This window comes from Ursus maritimus, unplaced genomic scaffold, assembly GCF_017311325.1.
Source record: "Ursus maritimus isolate PB19 unplaced genomic scaffold, ASM1731132v1 scaffold_5, whole genome shotgun sequence".
Classification (NCBI taxonomy): Eukaryota; Metazoa; Chordata; class Mammalia; order Carnivora; family Ursidae; genus Ursus; species Ursus maritimus.
The window spans coordinates 51,445,459-51,460,992 of NW_024426663.1; the positions used below are offsets into that span (position 1 = coordinate 51,445,459).

At 43.0% G+C, this 15,534-nt stretch overlaps 1 protein-coding gene across 2 annotated transcripts in view; it reads right to left on the minus strand.

The window, feature by feature from the left end:
* Positions 1-15,534, minus strand: part of ARHGAP26 (Rho GTPase activating protein 26) — a 413,878-nt gene that overhangs the window by 287,555 nt on the left and 110,789 nt on the right. For both annotated transcript variants that reach the window (XM_040622289.1, XM_040622290.1), the window contains exons 5-6: positions 15,103-15,204; positions 5,427-5,537 (exon numbers count right to left, since the gene is read on the minus strand). In XM_040622289.1, coding sequence (XP_040478223.1) covers positions 5,427-5,537; positions 15,103-15,204 — 213 coding nt within the window. The remainder of the gene's footprint in view (positions 1-5,426; positions 5,538-15,102; positions 15,205-15,534) is intronic.

Sequence of the window (15,534 nt, forward strand, 5' to 3'; positions counted from 1 at the left end):
AAGGAAAGAGTTACTAGCATTTATTTTGGTTTTCACTTCCTTTGATATCATGCTCGACTGTCCGCTTCTCTATGGGAAATGATTCCATAGATACTGTTATCTTTGGCCCACTTCCCTTCTCCCCTGGCAGCATCTCTCTTCCCCTGGCCCACCTCCTGACATCCCCTTCCCACACACTGCATGAACCTTTGAATCCATTACCCAGTGGGAAATGACAGTCCACTCCCCAGAGGGCTGGGCAAGGCCCATAGAAATTTCCGACCCCAGAGCTGGGATCATCTGTCTGCCTCAAAGAAATGCTTGTACTCAAACACACAGAGGAAAAGCTCATTGTAGCCTCAAGGTGGTTGGCAGATAAGTCAGCACGTCCACACGGGCGCCTCCCTGAACAGTCAGCGACGCACAATCACAGCGCAATAAAGGAAATACCGCAGAAAGACCTTTCCCACCTCCCTTTGCCTTCAAGGGCCCCCATCCTTATTTTCTTCAGAAAATAACTAAAAGAAATCTATTTCTTACCAGACAACATAGATATAGATATCTATATATAGATATAGATATTTTTTTTTAAGTAAGGAAAAATGTAAGTTCTTCATTTAGTGACGGTTGTAGCATTCTGGACTATCTGATAAATTTAGGTTGCTTCCATTCATAGAATAAAGCTACCATTACAGGCTGAATAGTGTTCCCCCAAACCTGACAAAAAATTATGTTGAAGTCCTAACCCCAGTAACTCAGAATATGACTTTATTTGGAAATAGAGTCTTTATGGAGGTACTCAAGTTAAAATCAGGTCAGCAGGTCCTGACCTAAAATGACCAGTGTCCTCATAAAAAGGGGCTATGTGGACAGAGAAGCAGAGAGATGACAGCCACACGAGGACAAGGGATAGCAGTGATGGGCCTATAAAACAAGGAATGCCAAACACTGCCAGCAAACCCGCAGAAGCTACAAGGAAGAAAAGACAACTTCCCTACAGGCTTTAGAGGGAGCATGGCCCTACTGACACCTTGATCTTGGACTTCCAGCCTCTAGAATTATGAGAGGCAGTAAGTTTTTGCTCTGAGAACCCAGTTGGTGGTACTTGGTTAAGGCAGCCCTCACCAGCAAATATAACCACCAACAATCACTCATTCGCATGACAAAGAGAAGGGCAGATAGTAGAGTGATGAAAAGCTGTGCTGGGCAAGCCACGGAAAGCCCTGTAACTCCTCTTGTCCAGGAGGACACTAATGCTACCTCCTACTGCACTGGGTGGCGGTGAAGACGGAGATCATCTATGCGGTGGCCTTAGCACAGGAGTGCTGACAAGAGCTGTTCAGCAAGGGGGATCTGCTCAGACGGATGTGTTAGAAGATGCACTGTGGAGGCAGTGTTCAGCCCAGCCTGGGGAAGGGGAGAGCCCAAGATAGTAGGATGCAACAAATCAAAGGAAAAAAAACGAAGGCCTACGATGGGGCAGAAGTAGTGAGAAAGGACAGGAAGGCACAGCACCAAAAAATATTCTCAAGGTACAACTCAGAGAATGCTGTGTCTGATGAATGTGGGGAATGAGTTCTCCGTAGCACTCCATAACCTTCAATTATGAAAACTCAGGGAACAGACAGAACGTGGCTTCACCTTCAAGAAATCAGGATGTCATTATCTGCAATCCAAAATCTCCAGAACATTTAGTACCTCAACAAGAAAATAAAGGCTTCCAGAGCACACACACAAAAATATGGTTTAGATCCCAGAAGTCTGAATTTTCTTCCTTTGAACACTAAAATTTTGTTTCTTTTTTCTGAAGGTCAATAACGTCCTGGTACTTGAAGTTACTTTCTAAGAAACAAATGAACATAGTCAATATGCATGGAGGTTCCTTGAATGGCTGAAGATTGCCTTGACTGCAACCACCTCAAAATATGAATACCCACACCAGGTGCCCCAGCAATCTAGTTCAATAAATTTCTTGTTGGTTTCCTTTCCACCTGTAAGCTATCAAATACTGTTTCAGAGAGACTGAGAGCCAGGCCACTCCAGTTCTGCTAGGTACCAGATGTCACCTTAGAGAATAAATGTGCTTCCATTTCCTCATCTGAAAACAGACATAAAACAGCAACTACCTACCCTCAGAGACAGTGTAAGGACTGGATGACATTATGGAGGTGAAGGAATCATTAGCATATGACACAGTTACAATAATCATCAACTGTTATTTCAGGGTCTTCTGCACAATCTCAGCCAGGGGCTCAAACTTAGAAGTGCAACAGAATCATTTTAGAGGGCTTACTAAAAGAGAGATGACTAGGCCCCACCCCCCAATTTTGGAGTCTGGGGTAGAGCCTGAGACTCTGCATTTCTCAGGCTTTGACAACCACGGACCCAATTAGCAGTGTCCTGAATCAATCCCTCCTGCTATCCATAGCTCCCGAAGCACTGACCTGCCCGTGAGGTCGTAGGTTGAGCAATGTCAACTTCTATAAAAAAGTGAAGGTTGAACATGTGAATTCTACATGCAGCTTCTCAACCAACTCATTTAATTTAACTGTGGACAAGATCTTACCACTTTCTTTTCATTCTAATAAGGGACCAGAAATTTTTTTCGTTAGCTTTCCAAGTGCCTCCCTGCATGGCCTGGGACACATCCACAAATCACAACTGTTTTCCACTCTTTAAACCCCTCTGGCACTTCCCCACGTGATCCCTCCTGACCCAACTGGCACTGAGCTGCTTGCTCCCTCGGCTACCTCTCTATTATATGCATCGTGCTTCCCTAGTGAGGCTTTGAATTCCTCAGAAACAGCAGTGGGATCTTAAGCAATTTTTCTGGTAATAAGTAAATGCTTTCAGATTTACCAAGACTTTTTCTATTAAAACAGGTGGGCCCTGTTAATACTGCCACTTGACTCATTCATTTGCTCATCTAAGCAGACCCTGGTTGACTGAAGCTTACACAGTCCTCTACCTTATAATAAAAAGTAATTGCTGACTGGGTGCTAATTAGCAATTACATACTAACTAGGTGCTAATTAGGTTCACTCTAAGCATCATACATGGATAAACTAAGTTATTCCTCCTAACATCTGTCTATGGTAGGTGATATTATTATACTCATGTTGTAGAGAAGGAAACTAAGGCTCAGAGAAATAGGTAACTTCCCCAAGAACACACAGTTAGGAAATGGCTGAGCTGAGATTTAAATCTAGGCCATCTGGCTCTGGAGCCCTTACCAATGATTATACTGCCTCTCAAAAACTGAAGACACTGATATACTAAAAGTGAGTACTAGGAAATAGAAAGATTTTCCTTGCAGGTTTCTTTAAAAAAAAAAAAAGGAAGAAGAAGAGGAAGAAGAAGAAGAAGAAGAGGAAGAGGAAGAAGAGGAGGAAGAGGAAGAAGAAGAGGAAGAAGAGGAGGAAGAGGAAGAAGAAGAAGAGGAAGAAGAAGAAAAAGAAGAAGGAAAAAAAAGAAAAGGAAGAGGAGAAAGAAGAGGAGGAGGAAGAGAAGAAAAGCTTACCTAGATTAGCAGTCATCCAGCTGAATTCAGATCAGCAGAAACCCCCAGATTTTGGAAAAATAAATGTCTACTGCTGTATGAGGTTTTGTGGTTGTTACCCAGCAAAAGCTAACAGATACAGTACCTGACTCACTAGGAACACCTACTGGGAGGTCAAAGTGGACAGCAACAACAAAAAAAATCACCTCAAAGATGTAAGATGGGCCAGTTAAAATCAAAGTCCTCAAAAGCAGGCAACTGTAGAATAATATCAATGTGTACACAGAGATTATTACAATCATACTGTTGTTTTCCTCTACAAAATCTGGTAAAATCAATTAAACATGCCCAAGGCTCAATCTGTGACAGCTTTTGAATGCCTGCCCACGCCAGAGGAAACAGTCCTCGGTAAACCTTTCATCGAATGGCTGGCTTTAACAACTCTGTGCCCTAAGCAGGGAAATCAATAAGCTCGCTTGGTCTGACAGATGGCTTCTCCCACCACACAGACTCTGCAAAAACATGGGGATTTTGACCTGAGACTGTGACAGAGACCACTGCTAGGCAGGAAGTTGGCTCTAAAGTTTCAAATTTTCAGATAAGAAGAGTGAAGTAATTAAGACCTTAAACAATTTGCCAGATGAAGTGGCAGAGAGTAGAAATCTCAAGATCACAGTTTCGGTATAGTAAAAAATGCAAGCATCAGATTCCAAAGCCAACTGGATTCTGATAAAACTATTAGCAAGTCTACATGCCTAAAAAGCATCCCAGAAGTTTATAAATTAGAAATGGAGCACAGAACACTCTTTACTAAAAAGAGTGGTTATTTTCTCTCAGGTTCTTACAGTTTTATTCTTGCTTGCTTAAGAAAATCACTTTCTTAAATCTAGGTAGGTAAGAATCTTGTTTCTACAAACTGAGGGCCTCAGAGGGGAGGGGGATGGGGGAATGGGATAGACCGGTGATGGGTAGTAAGGAGGGCACGTATTGCATGGTGCACTGGGTGTTATACACAACTAATGAATCATCGAGCCTTACATCGGAAACCGGGGATGTACTGTATGGTGACTAACATAATATAATAAAAAATCATTGAAAAAAAAAAAAAAAAGAATCTTGTTTCTATAGAGACCCCAGGCTGGGATCTCAATCGCAGCCAGCATTTTTAACGAAGAATCCAAGGTCTCAAGACTTTTAAATCGAGGCCTATATGCTCTTTTAGTGTTTCCTGGACATCCTGGTCATGTGCATTCAGAGTGCCACAGCGGGGTAGGGCAGTGCCACCACTGCACCAGGCCACGACCGTGCTTTGGTGGCCTCAAGTAAAGCTAGACTTGTTTCCACACGACAACCTTTTGTACCAACTAGGACACAGTGACCAAGTCCAAATCCCATTAGGGCTCACTAAGCACAATCTCCTGGCTCCCCAGTTACAACAAACTATAATGAGAAATCACTTTATACAGCACCTTTTAATGCATGGAAGGAGTGCAGAGGGGCTTTGAACTGAGCAGACAAAAAGAGAAAGGTAGTATGTACATTCCCCTTTATCCTTGGGCAACTACTACATTTGGATTATTTGGGGAAGAAAGGAAGGGAGTGGGAGGATGAAAAGTTAAGGTGTAATCACTACTGTTGGGCAAGATGAAAACCCCTGCCCCTGCCCTCCTTCCACCTAGACACCAATTAGCAGAACATAAGGGGCCTGAGGAAGCAACTACCCCTGAATGCACCATCACTACTGCTCAGGTTGCACAGGAATGGCCACTGGGAACAATCCAGGGTCACCCAGATTGACAGAGCCCTGCTACTTAGCAGAAGGCACAGCACCAGGGCTGGTCAACCTCTTCATCAGCAACTTAGAACATTTTATAATCTAGGCAGTGAAATGAGGGCTGGGGATCAAAGTGTGAGTACACCATGAAACAAACCCTGAGCATCTACTTACAGGCTCCACGAACTCAAACATCTTTCTCTCTTGGACTTCCTGCACCTTGAAGACGTACTCCAGCGATACTTCATAGAAATGCTGCCGGACCAAGTCCACTTGGCTGTCTGCCTACAAACAAGACAGAATTTAAGAGAAAAAATCGGTCACTACCCAAGGAGAGCATTCAGCAAGCAGGCCAGAAAAATCTCTGGAGATGGTTTTTAAAAACAATGCGAACAGCATGAAATAGACATAAGAATAATACAATGGCCAGCCGGGCACTTAACTTTGTGTCAGGCACCATGCCCTCAGGTGTACATACATTATGTTACTTGCTCATTAACTGTAATTATTTAATCCTCACTCCTTTCCTAAAAAGATATTCTCATTACCTCTAATTTACAGGAGGAAAATGAAACCTGCTAACATTAGGGAACCTGAAGCAGCTGGTACATGGCAGAGTTAGGATTCCTGTACTTGTGATCTCCCTCCAACACCCTTGATCACCTTTTTTTAGACAAGTACTTACTTGTTTGAGAAAAAGAGTGAGTGCATGGGGGGGGGGGAGGCGGGCAGAAACTATAAGCAGACTCCACATGGCACCTGATGTGGGACTCAATCACAGAACCCTGAGATCAGGACCTAGGCCAAAACCAAGAGTCAGATTCTTAACTGACTGCACCACCCAGATGCCCTGAGCCTCAATCATCTTTAAACTAGTAGTCTGTACTGCCTCCCCACACGCTGGGGGACCCCTGGGATCCATGGGAGACAAATCTTGAAGGAGAAAAAAAAAAAAAAAACCCTGCAGGGATATCTCCATCCCATTAGGAAAGAACCAAACCAGTTGTTAGAGGGCAGGGGACCTCAGAAAAGGCCATTTCCACATGAGTTTCCCATCCTTTCTTTGTTGTCAAAGAGCAAACTGTCCGTTTACCCCGCAGAGTAATTACACTACTCCATCCTAGCCTCAGTCCTCCTCCTTTGCAGATGTGGGAGAGGGGACGCCTGAAAAGGCCCACGTGAGTACAATTATGCCACTGACATGGGACTTAGCTGCCAGAGAAGAAAATGAGTGAGAGAGAGAGAGTGAGTGAGTGTGTGTGTGTGGGCGGGGCGGATAGCAACACGCTATGCTGCAAAGTACCTCAACTATCACGATAAAGCTCAAAGACTTTCTGTAGCATCACTGCGTCACCTCAATCTTCCAAAGCAGATAATTACACTGAATTCACATTTCAATGACCAAAAAATTACTATTTTTTAAACAATTTATTAGAGAGAGCACAAGCCGGGAATGGGGGAAGTAAGAGGAAGAAGCAGGCTCCCTGCTCAGCAGGGCTCCAACCCGGGGCTCCATCCCAGGATCCCAGGATCGTGTGACCTGAGCCGGAGGCAGATGCTTAACCAACTGAGCCACCCTAGTATTTTTTAATAGAAATGAATCTCCTGCTAGTAAGAAACACAACTCTGCTTTCTTTATAAATGAAAGGGTCAGAAACTGTCCTACAACATACTTCACAAAGACAAGCAAAGCCCCCAAAGAAACACGTCTTCCTGTGCTCCCTTGTCAAGATCCCTGCAGAAGAAACTTGGGACAGACAGCTGCCATTACACCAAATATGGCACTGCTATCTTCCTATCTAAAGGACTTGGCAAATCATCATGATTTGTCATTCATTCAAGCCATTATGAAAAAAGAGAAACTTCCTTCATGGAGTTCACAGCATAGTGAAGAAAACAGATACTAGGTAATCATGTAAATAAACAGAAAATTGCAAACTCTGGGAGAGTACAAATAGCCCATTCAACTCTCCTGTGAGCAACTTCCTCCCAGGTCAACATATTAACACACAGAAGCTGGTCAGCTGAGTAAGTGCTGAACAAAAGCAAAATGAAGGGCTAGGCCTGGGGATATTTTCTAAGCCTCCAAGCAGAACAAGCTGGCACCAAGGACTGAGAGATCTTAATTTGGAGACACAGTTTCGGAAAGTGCTGCACCCCCCTCCCCAGGTGTGGCCATTCAGACCACTGGGCTGACATCCCTTCCTCCTGGGCTCCTGCCAGCTAAGCCCCATATGTTCCTGCAGCCTTTAATTTCCTCATACTGCAAATCCAATACACTGACACCAGGGATGCATCTACTTCCCCTGACCACCCACACACCTCAAACATCCTCCCTGCTCCGGCTTGCCAACTGACACTGCAACTGAAGAAAGAGTCATTCTGGAAATTTGCAAAGTGGCTCCTGCAGTTAGGCAGCAATGGAGGAAACTCCTCTGAGACAAACAGCAGAGCCCAGCATCAGTCAGAGAGCTAACAGCAAACACCAGGCGTGGACTTGCACTTCTAGCATTCTCTAGCTAGAGAGACCTGCTCAAGTCACTTATCCTCTCTGGGTCTCTTTCCCACACCTGGAGGGTGGAGACGGTATCTGCCCTTGCTCTGCAGCGAGCTACTTTCAAGAGAAAATGAGCTAAAGGATATGAACAATCCGAATACCAAAAAGTGCTGTGTGCACATTTGTTGTCACTACCCCCAGGCACTTCAGAGCAGATGGGCTTCAATCCCAGCTCCTCCCCTAAGTCAGCCATGCATCTCTGGGTGATTATACTCCTTCCCTAACTGGTCTCCCTGCTTGCTTTCTCTCCCCAACCCCAATCCAGTCTGCACCCAGTAACCAGAAAAGCTTTCTTAAAATTTGAACCAGAGCTTTCACAACCCTCTCAAAGCCTTTCTCTGGCTTCCACCATGGTCTACAAGACCCCGTGTGACCTGCCTACTTGTCCCTCTTCCCAGCCTCCACCCAAAGCACTCTCACTGTGCTCCAGCCTCCCTGATAGACTCCCTGTCCTGTAACACTCTAAATGCTTTCCTGCCATGCAATCTTTGCACTTGGGTATTCCTTCTGCTGATAAAACTCTTCTTGATAAATATTCAATTTTTTTTAAACTTTAAGACACACTGAGAAACACCTTATACATTATGACCTGAAAAAAACATGCCTTTACAGGCTTTTTCTGTTCTAGTCTTCTCTATTGTATTTCATGACCCAGTAATTCAGATTTTTATGACACACACACAATTAAAAAGAAAAAAACACTTTATTTTTTAAGTAATCTCTACACCCAGCGTGGGCCTCGAACTCACAACCTTGAGTTCAAGGGTCACACACTCTACCAACGAGCCAGCCAGGCAACCCAACATATCCACTATTTAAAGAACACTGTCCTAGCTTTTCTCTTGGTGGTCCTTCTCATTCTTCTGGTTTCCATTCAAATGTTAGCCTCTTTAGAGAAGACTTCATTTACCACGTTACTGTACATAAAATAAAGACTCCCTGGGGTAACCTATCTCCCAATTTATTTCCTTATCACTACGTAAAATTCTTTTCCATGCTTTTCTCTTCTTGCATTTTGCCTACAGCAATATAATGTCAATGAGAGCAAAGACTTTGTCTCATTTTTCCACTTTACTATCCCAGCTTCCAGAACGGTGCCTAGCCCATAGTAAGTATTCAAGAGAAGTTTGAGGAATGAATGAATTGATCTCTACGGGGCCAATAGTGATCCAGTTCTCAGAACCAATGCCTAACTCAATGTATTTCCGAAGGAAAGGGAAAAAGAAATCCAAGTGGAATGGTATGTTTCTCCCGCTAACGCCCCTGCTCATCTGGGTCACAGAATTCATCACATCCTTAGACCCCAATCCTGCAATGGACTCACTGGCCAAGAGTCCTGCCCACCTAGGAGGCCACTCAAATCATTTCTCTGCTTGTTACTGAGAACCAGTGAATCTACCAGCTTGTCTGAGATGTACCAACCATTCTATGCTTCTTGGAAAAGAGACATTGTCCTCGATTGTAAGTTCCAGGAAAGCCCATCATTCATTTCACTCTCCACAATTCGCTCAACACCTGAATAGACTCACAGAAGCGTGCAGTGAATATGTGTTAAGTGAATATTGTCTTTGAAGCTTCTTAGCCCTTGAAAAAGTTATTTAAAAAAGAATCATCCACTAGATGGCAGTGTCATTCCACATGACTGCGCCATGATTTTACCCACCAGGATGTGGGGATGGGCTAGATGTTAAAAGTATTCAGTTCCAAGCCCTGCCTGCAATCAGGGAAGAATTCTGGATAATCAGAGAAAGTAGATTTCATTAAAAGCGCTCTACGTCTTTAGTCATGTTCCTAAGTTGATTTTTTAATAAATGTGAAGAAAATCATCACTAAATAGCTGGAAGACTTTGAACAAATCTACCTCTGCAAGGAACGCAGTTCCTTCAAATATGTTTCCAGGAGGTTCAACCAGATTATCAAGGTCCCTCTTTCCAGCCAATTCCATTTTCATGACACATGCGTTGAATAACAATGACTTACAGGCAGCCCATCAACATCCCACCCTCCCAAGAGAAGAGAGGCAAGGAGAAGAGCACAGTGAGGTAAGAGAAAAGAGCTCCAGGGTCAGGAGCCAGTGTGTATAACCTCACTGACGAGCTGTGCACAGGCTGTTTAACATCTTTGAGCCTCAGTCTCCTCATATGTAAAACAGAGGGAATACAGGTGTACCTCACAGGGGAAGTAAGGATTTGAGAAGATTCTAAGTAAAGTGCCTAACATAATACCCAGTGCAAAAATAAGCATTCCGTAAACATTTGCTGCTATTATTGTGGTTGTCAGTAAAAGCATTCTATTATTTTTTTTGTCATAAGATTTTTATCAATTTAATTAAGCTCACGCACTAAAAAGCAAGGCTTGAGAACAGAACCAGACCTTTCTGAAAGAAAGACCTGCAGCCCGCTCCTTGGCTTACAAAGTACTTAGAAAGTATGACTGGGTCAAAGACAAGCACACACAACATAGTGTAACAAAAGAACGTAATGAAGAAATGCCCACTAATATGTATAACTGGCCAAGTCAGTGTCATGGACTGAATGTTTGTGTCCCTGACAACATTCATATGTTGAAACCTAACCCCCAACGTGACCGCACTCGGAGATGGGGCCTCACTTGGAGGTGATCAAGTCATGAGGGTGGAGTCTTCATGAATGGGATGAGTGGCCTTGGGAGAGCACCCGGGGAGCTCCCTTAGCCCTTCCACCACGTGAGACTACAGGAAGAAGACAACCATCTACGAAGCAGGAGGCAAGCTCTCACCAGACACTAAATCTTAACATTGGCCTTCCTAACCTCTAGAACTGTGAGAGTTAAATTTGTCTCTATAAGCTACCTAGTCTGTGGTCGTCTATTTTAGTAACCTAGACATACAAAGTCAGTGAGGAAGAGAGTACCATCCGATTTGGGAACAGGGAACAGTCTTGGGATTAATACTTCATATTTGTTTAGCAGCCATAATTTGCCCTCTCACATATGAAGTAGACAGAATAGATATTTTGTATTTTACAAAAAATGGTACTAAAAACTCAGAGAGATGAGCACTTGCCCCAGGTCACACAGTGAATATACGGCACAGCAGGCCCTAAAGTAAGATATCTCTTTGCCACCCAGTGCTCTGGTCCTGACACCGGGCTATCTCAGGAGGACAGGATATTGGCATGGTCTTAAAAGAGTATGTTAGACTCATCCCAGACCATGTCAGCAGTATCCAGGAACAGGGGGAAGAGATCAGAAAAGCATCCTCACTCTGGGGAAGGCCATGCCTACAGACTAACTGTACTATGGGCCTCCCAACACCAGTAGGTGCTAGAACAATCACACGGTTGCTAAACTCTTAAAGACCCTGACTCCTGTTAACTATTCAGAAACAACAGAGCTGGCCAGCTCTGGTCATTCTGAGTTGCAGCCAAAAAGACTTTCCTTAAATGTAGTTTCCAAACCCTAAATGCCAAATAACACTCAAAGAAGGGTAACTAAAAAGTGAGGGCATCAGGACAGATCCTGAATGGATATACACACTTAGCAAGGATAGTCACATATTCTTGGGCATCTTCCAGTGCTCATACCCCATGCACAGCAGGGATGCCATTCAATGAATTTAGTACTTTATATACTATCCACTGAAAATAGGTTTCTTTAGCCTTCTCAAGCACATCTGAGATGATTTACCTGAATAGCTACGGTATCTTCAAGAATCACCTCGCTATGTGTTTGCTGCTTTTTCCCTAGGCCAGGCACAAGATCTTCAAAGATAGGTTAGTGTTTTCTACCTTGTACAGTTCACACCAAGTGCTCAGTTGCTGTTGGGTGTTGGCCAAGAATTGGTCTGCAAAGCCCACCACAAACACTTGTTGCCGGAGTTGCTATTGGGCCCTCTTTGTCACTTACGCAGCTGGTTTAAATACCCGTATCAAAACAGAGGGTTCTGAGAACCAGGCATTCCTAACTGAGCAAGGGTAACAAATCCTGGTTGGCAGGAGACTCAACTCCACCATCTCCTGAGGTATCTTCATTGTTCAACCTTCAACCACAGGATCTTCAGAGTAACTTTCACCTGCTAGAAGTATTGCACGGTACTTTCTCAAAAACAAAGTAAATTCAAGAATGAGGGCTAGCCTGACAAGTGTCCACTGACCAATAACGGATAAAGAAGATGCGGTATATAATACAATGGAATATTACTCAGGCATTATTTTAAAAAAAGAAATCTTGCCATTTGTAGCAACATGGATGGAGCTAGACAGTATAATGCTAAGTGAAATAAGTCATCCAGAGAAAAATGAATATATGATTCCACTCATGCGGTATTTAAGAAACAGAACCAATGAGCAAACAAAAAGAGAGAGAGAGAGAGACAAACCAAGAAACAGACTCTTTATTAAAGAGAACACACTAATCGTTACCAGAGGGGAGGTAAGTGGAAGGATGGGAGGTAAATAGGTGATGGGGATTAAGGAGTGCACTTGTCCTGATGAGCACCGGGTGATGTACAGAAGTGCTGAATCACTAAATTGTACACCTGAAACTAGTATTACACTGTATGTTAACTATACTGGAATTTAAATAAAAACTCAAAAAAAAAAAAAAAAGAATGAGGACGAGCGTGGAAGTCACAGCCTCTCTTTAGCATATACCTGAGAAAGGTCAAGCAAATTGTTAAGAGTAAAATAACATTCATGTAGTCAACTTTGGAGTTCCACTAGGAAATGGCTCTGTCTCCCAGAAACATCCTCCTTACCATGCAAATCTCCACGAACTAAACGAAAATGATCAGAGATCCATGGCTGCAATGCTAACTTATTTTTCCAAGTGAACTACTCTTCAAGTCAATCCAGAAAGGCTCAGGATAGGTCAGATAATATACCTTTTCTGACACAAGGTTACCAAACCATAAAACATATGAATGACAAATTCTGCTTAAAGAAAAAAGAAAAGAAAGGAAGGAAGAAAGAAAGGCTGATGTCAAGTACTGGTTGAAGTAGGTTTGTGCTTTTGGTCGGGTTTTTTTGGTTGAAATTATTTTATTTATTTATGTTATGTTGGTTACCATATAGTACATCATTAGTTTTTGATGTAGTGTTCCATGATTCATTGTTTGCACATAACACCCAGTGTTCCATGCAATACGTGCCCTCATTTATACCCATCACTGGGCTGACCCATCCTCCCACTCTTCTCCCCTCTAAAACCCTCAGTTTGTTTCCCAGAGTCCATAGTCTCTCATGGTTCGTCTCCCCCTCTGATTCTCCCCTTTATTTTTCCCTTCCTTCCTAATGTCCTCCCTGCTATTCCTTACGTTCCACAAATAAGTGAAACCATATGATAATTGTCTTTCTCTGCCTGACTTATTTCACTTAGCATAATATTTTCCAGTTCCATCCCTGTTGATGCAAATGGTGGGTATTCATCCTTTCTGATGGCTGAGTAATATTCCATTGTATATATGGACCACATCTTATCCGTTCATCTGTTGAAGGGCATCTCAGCTCCTTCCACAGTTTGGCTATTGTGGGCAATGCTGCTATGAACACTGGGGTGCATATGGCCCTTTTCACTACATCTGTATCTTTGGGGTAAATACCTAGTAGTGCAATGGCTGGGTCATAGGTTAGCTCTATTTTTAACTTTTTGAGGAACTTCCACAGTTTTCCAAAGTGGCTGTACCAACTTGAATTCCTACCAACAATGTAAGAGGGATCCCCTTTCTCCACATCCTCTCCAACATTCGTTGTTTCTTGCCTTGTCAATTTTTGCTACTCTAACTGGTGTAAGGTGGTATCTCAACGTGGTTTTGATTTGAATTTCCCTGATGGCTAATGATGTTGAACATTTCTTCATGTGTCTGTTAGCCATTTGTATGTCTTCTTTGGAAAAGTGTCTGTTCATATCTTCTGCCCATTTTTTGACTTATTTGTAATTTTTTGGGTGTTTAGTTTGAGAAGTTCTTTATAGATCTTGGATACCAGCCCTTTATCTGTAGTGCCATTTGCAAATATCTTCCCCCATTCCATGGGTTGCCTCTTTGTTTTGTTGACTGTTTCCTTTGCGGTGCAGAAGCTTTTTATCTTGATATAGTCCCAAAAGTTCATTTTCGCTTTTGTTTCCCTTGCCTTTGGAGATATGTCATGAAAGAAGTTGCTGTGGCCGATGTCAAAGAGGTTACTGCCTATGTTCTGCTCTATGATTTTGATGGACTCCTGTCTCACATCGAGGTCTTTCATCCATTTGGAGTTTATCTTTGTGTATGGTGTGAGAGAATGAGTTTCGTTGAGTTTCGTTCTTCTGTATATAGTTGTCCAATTTTCCCAGCACCATTTATTGAAGAGACTGTCTTTTTTCCATTGGATGTTTTTCCTGCTTTGTTGAATATTAGTTGACCATAGAGTTGAGGGCCCATATCTGGGCTCTCAATTCTGTTTCACTGATCTATGTGTCTATTTTTGTGCCAGTGCCCTGCTGTCTTGGAGATCACAGCTTTGTAATATAGCTTGAAATCAGGCAATCTGATGCCCCCAGCTTTGTTTTTCTTCTTCAACGTTTCCTTGGTGATTCGGGGTCTTTTCTGGTTCCACACGAATTTTAGGATTATTTGTTCCAGCACTTTGAAAAATGGCATTGGTGTTCTGATCCTGATGGTGTTGAAAGTATAGATTGCTCTGGATAGCATGAAATAATTTTAAAAAAATAAAAACAGGGGCGCCTAGGTGGCTCAGTTGGTTAAGCGTCTGCCTTCAGCTCAGGTCATGATCCCAGTGTCCTGGGATTGAGTCCCAAGTCAGGATCCCTGCTCAGTTTCTCCCTCTGCCCCTACCTCCCCAGCTCCTGCTCTCTAATAAAAAAAATTAAATCTTCTAAAAATAATAATAACAGTAGTAACAACAATAAAGAAGGATGACCAAATAGTTTCAGATGCTAATGTTTCAAATCACTGATATAAGGCAGGAAGTCAAAAAGTAAGGCAGTAAGTGCAGAATCAAGGTAAAGGGTGAGAGAAACAGGAAACCAGATTTCAGTCTGAAAGGAAGAAGCACATTTTAGTGACTAGGGCTGCCCAACAAGGAGGTGCTTGAGCATGATCAGCAGTACATGCCCCTACCCCATTGGTAGGCTGGACATCCAGAAAAGGGGTGCTATGGGCAGGAAGATACAAGCATCTGATGAGGGATCAGGGTCAAGCTCCTGCTTTGTGAGGTCTCTTCAAACCCTAGGATTTTCTGGCAAAGAGGAACCAGCACACATCCCCAGCACCACAGAGAACTTGAACACCTTATTCAGGATACTAGTGAAGTTTCTTACCTCCTGAAGCTGAGATTCTTTCTTCTTGGAAGACAAATTTAAGTGTTTTTCTAAGATGCCACAATACTTTTCTGTCTCCTTGTCATACTTCTTTTTGGCTTCCTGGCAAAAAGAGGAGAGGAGAAAAAGCGTAAAATGTTGCAGGAATAAAAGCAATCTTGTCAAGACCTCTGCCTGATCAATTTCATAGGTTCACCATTCCCTCAGACCCAGACAGCAGACAACGCAGCTGTCCTACTCGTCAAATAATGTGCGTTAAATCAAGCCACCACCCCCCCAACAACAGATCAATGGTTTTGCGTGTCTATCATAAAGAACCAATACAATGCCAGAAACAAGGTAAATACCAGTTATGGTGGCAAAGCCAGGACTCCACCTTCTGAGAACCTCAATTGTGAAACAAAAATTTCTAGTTTCTAACTCCAAGGATGT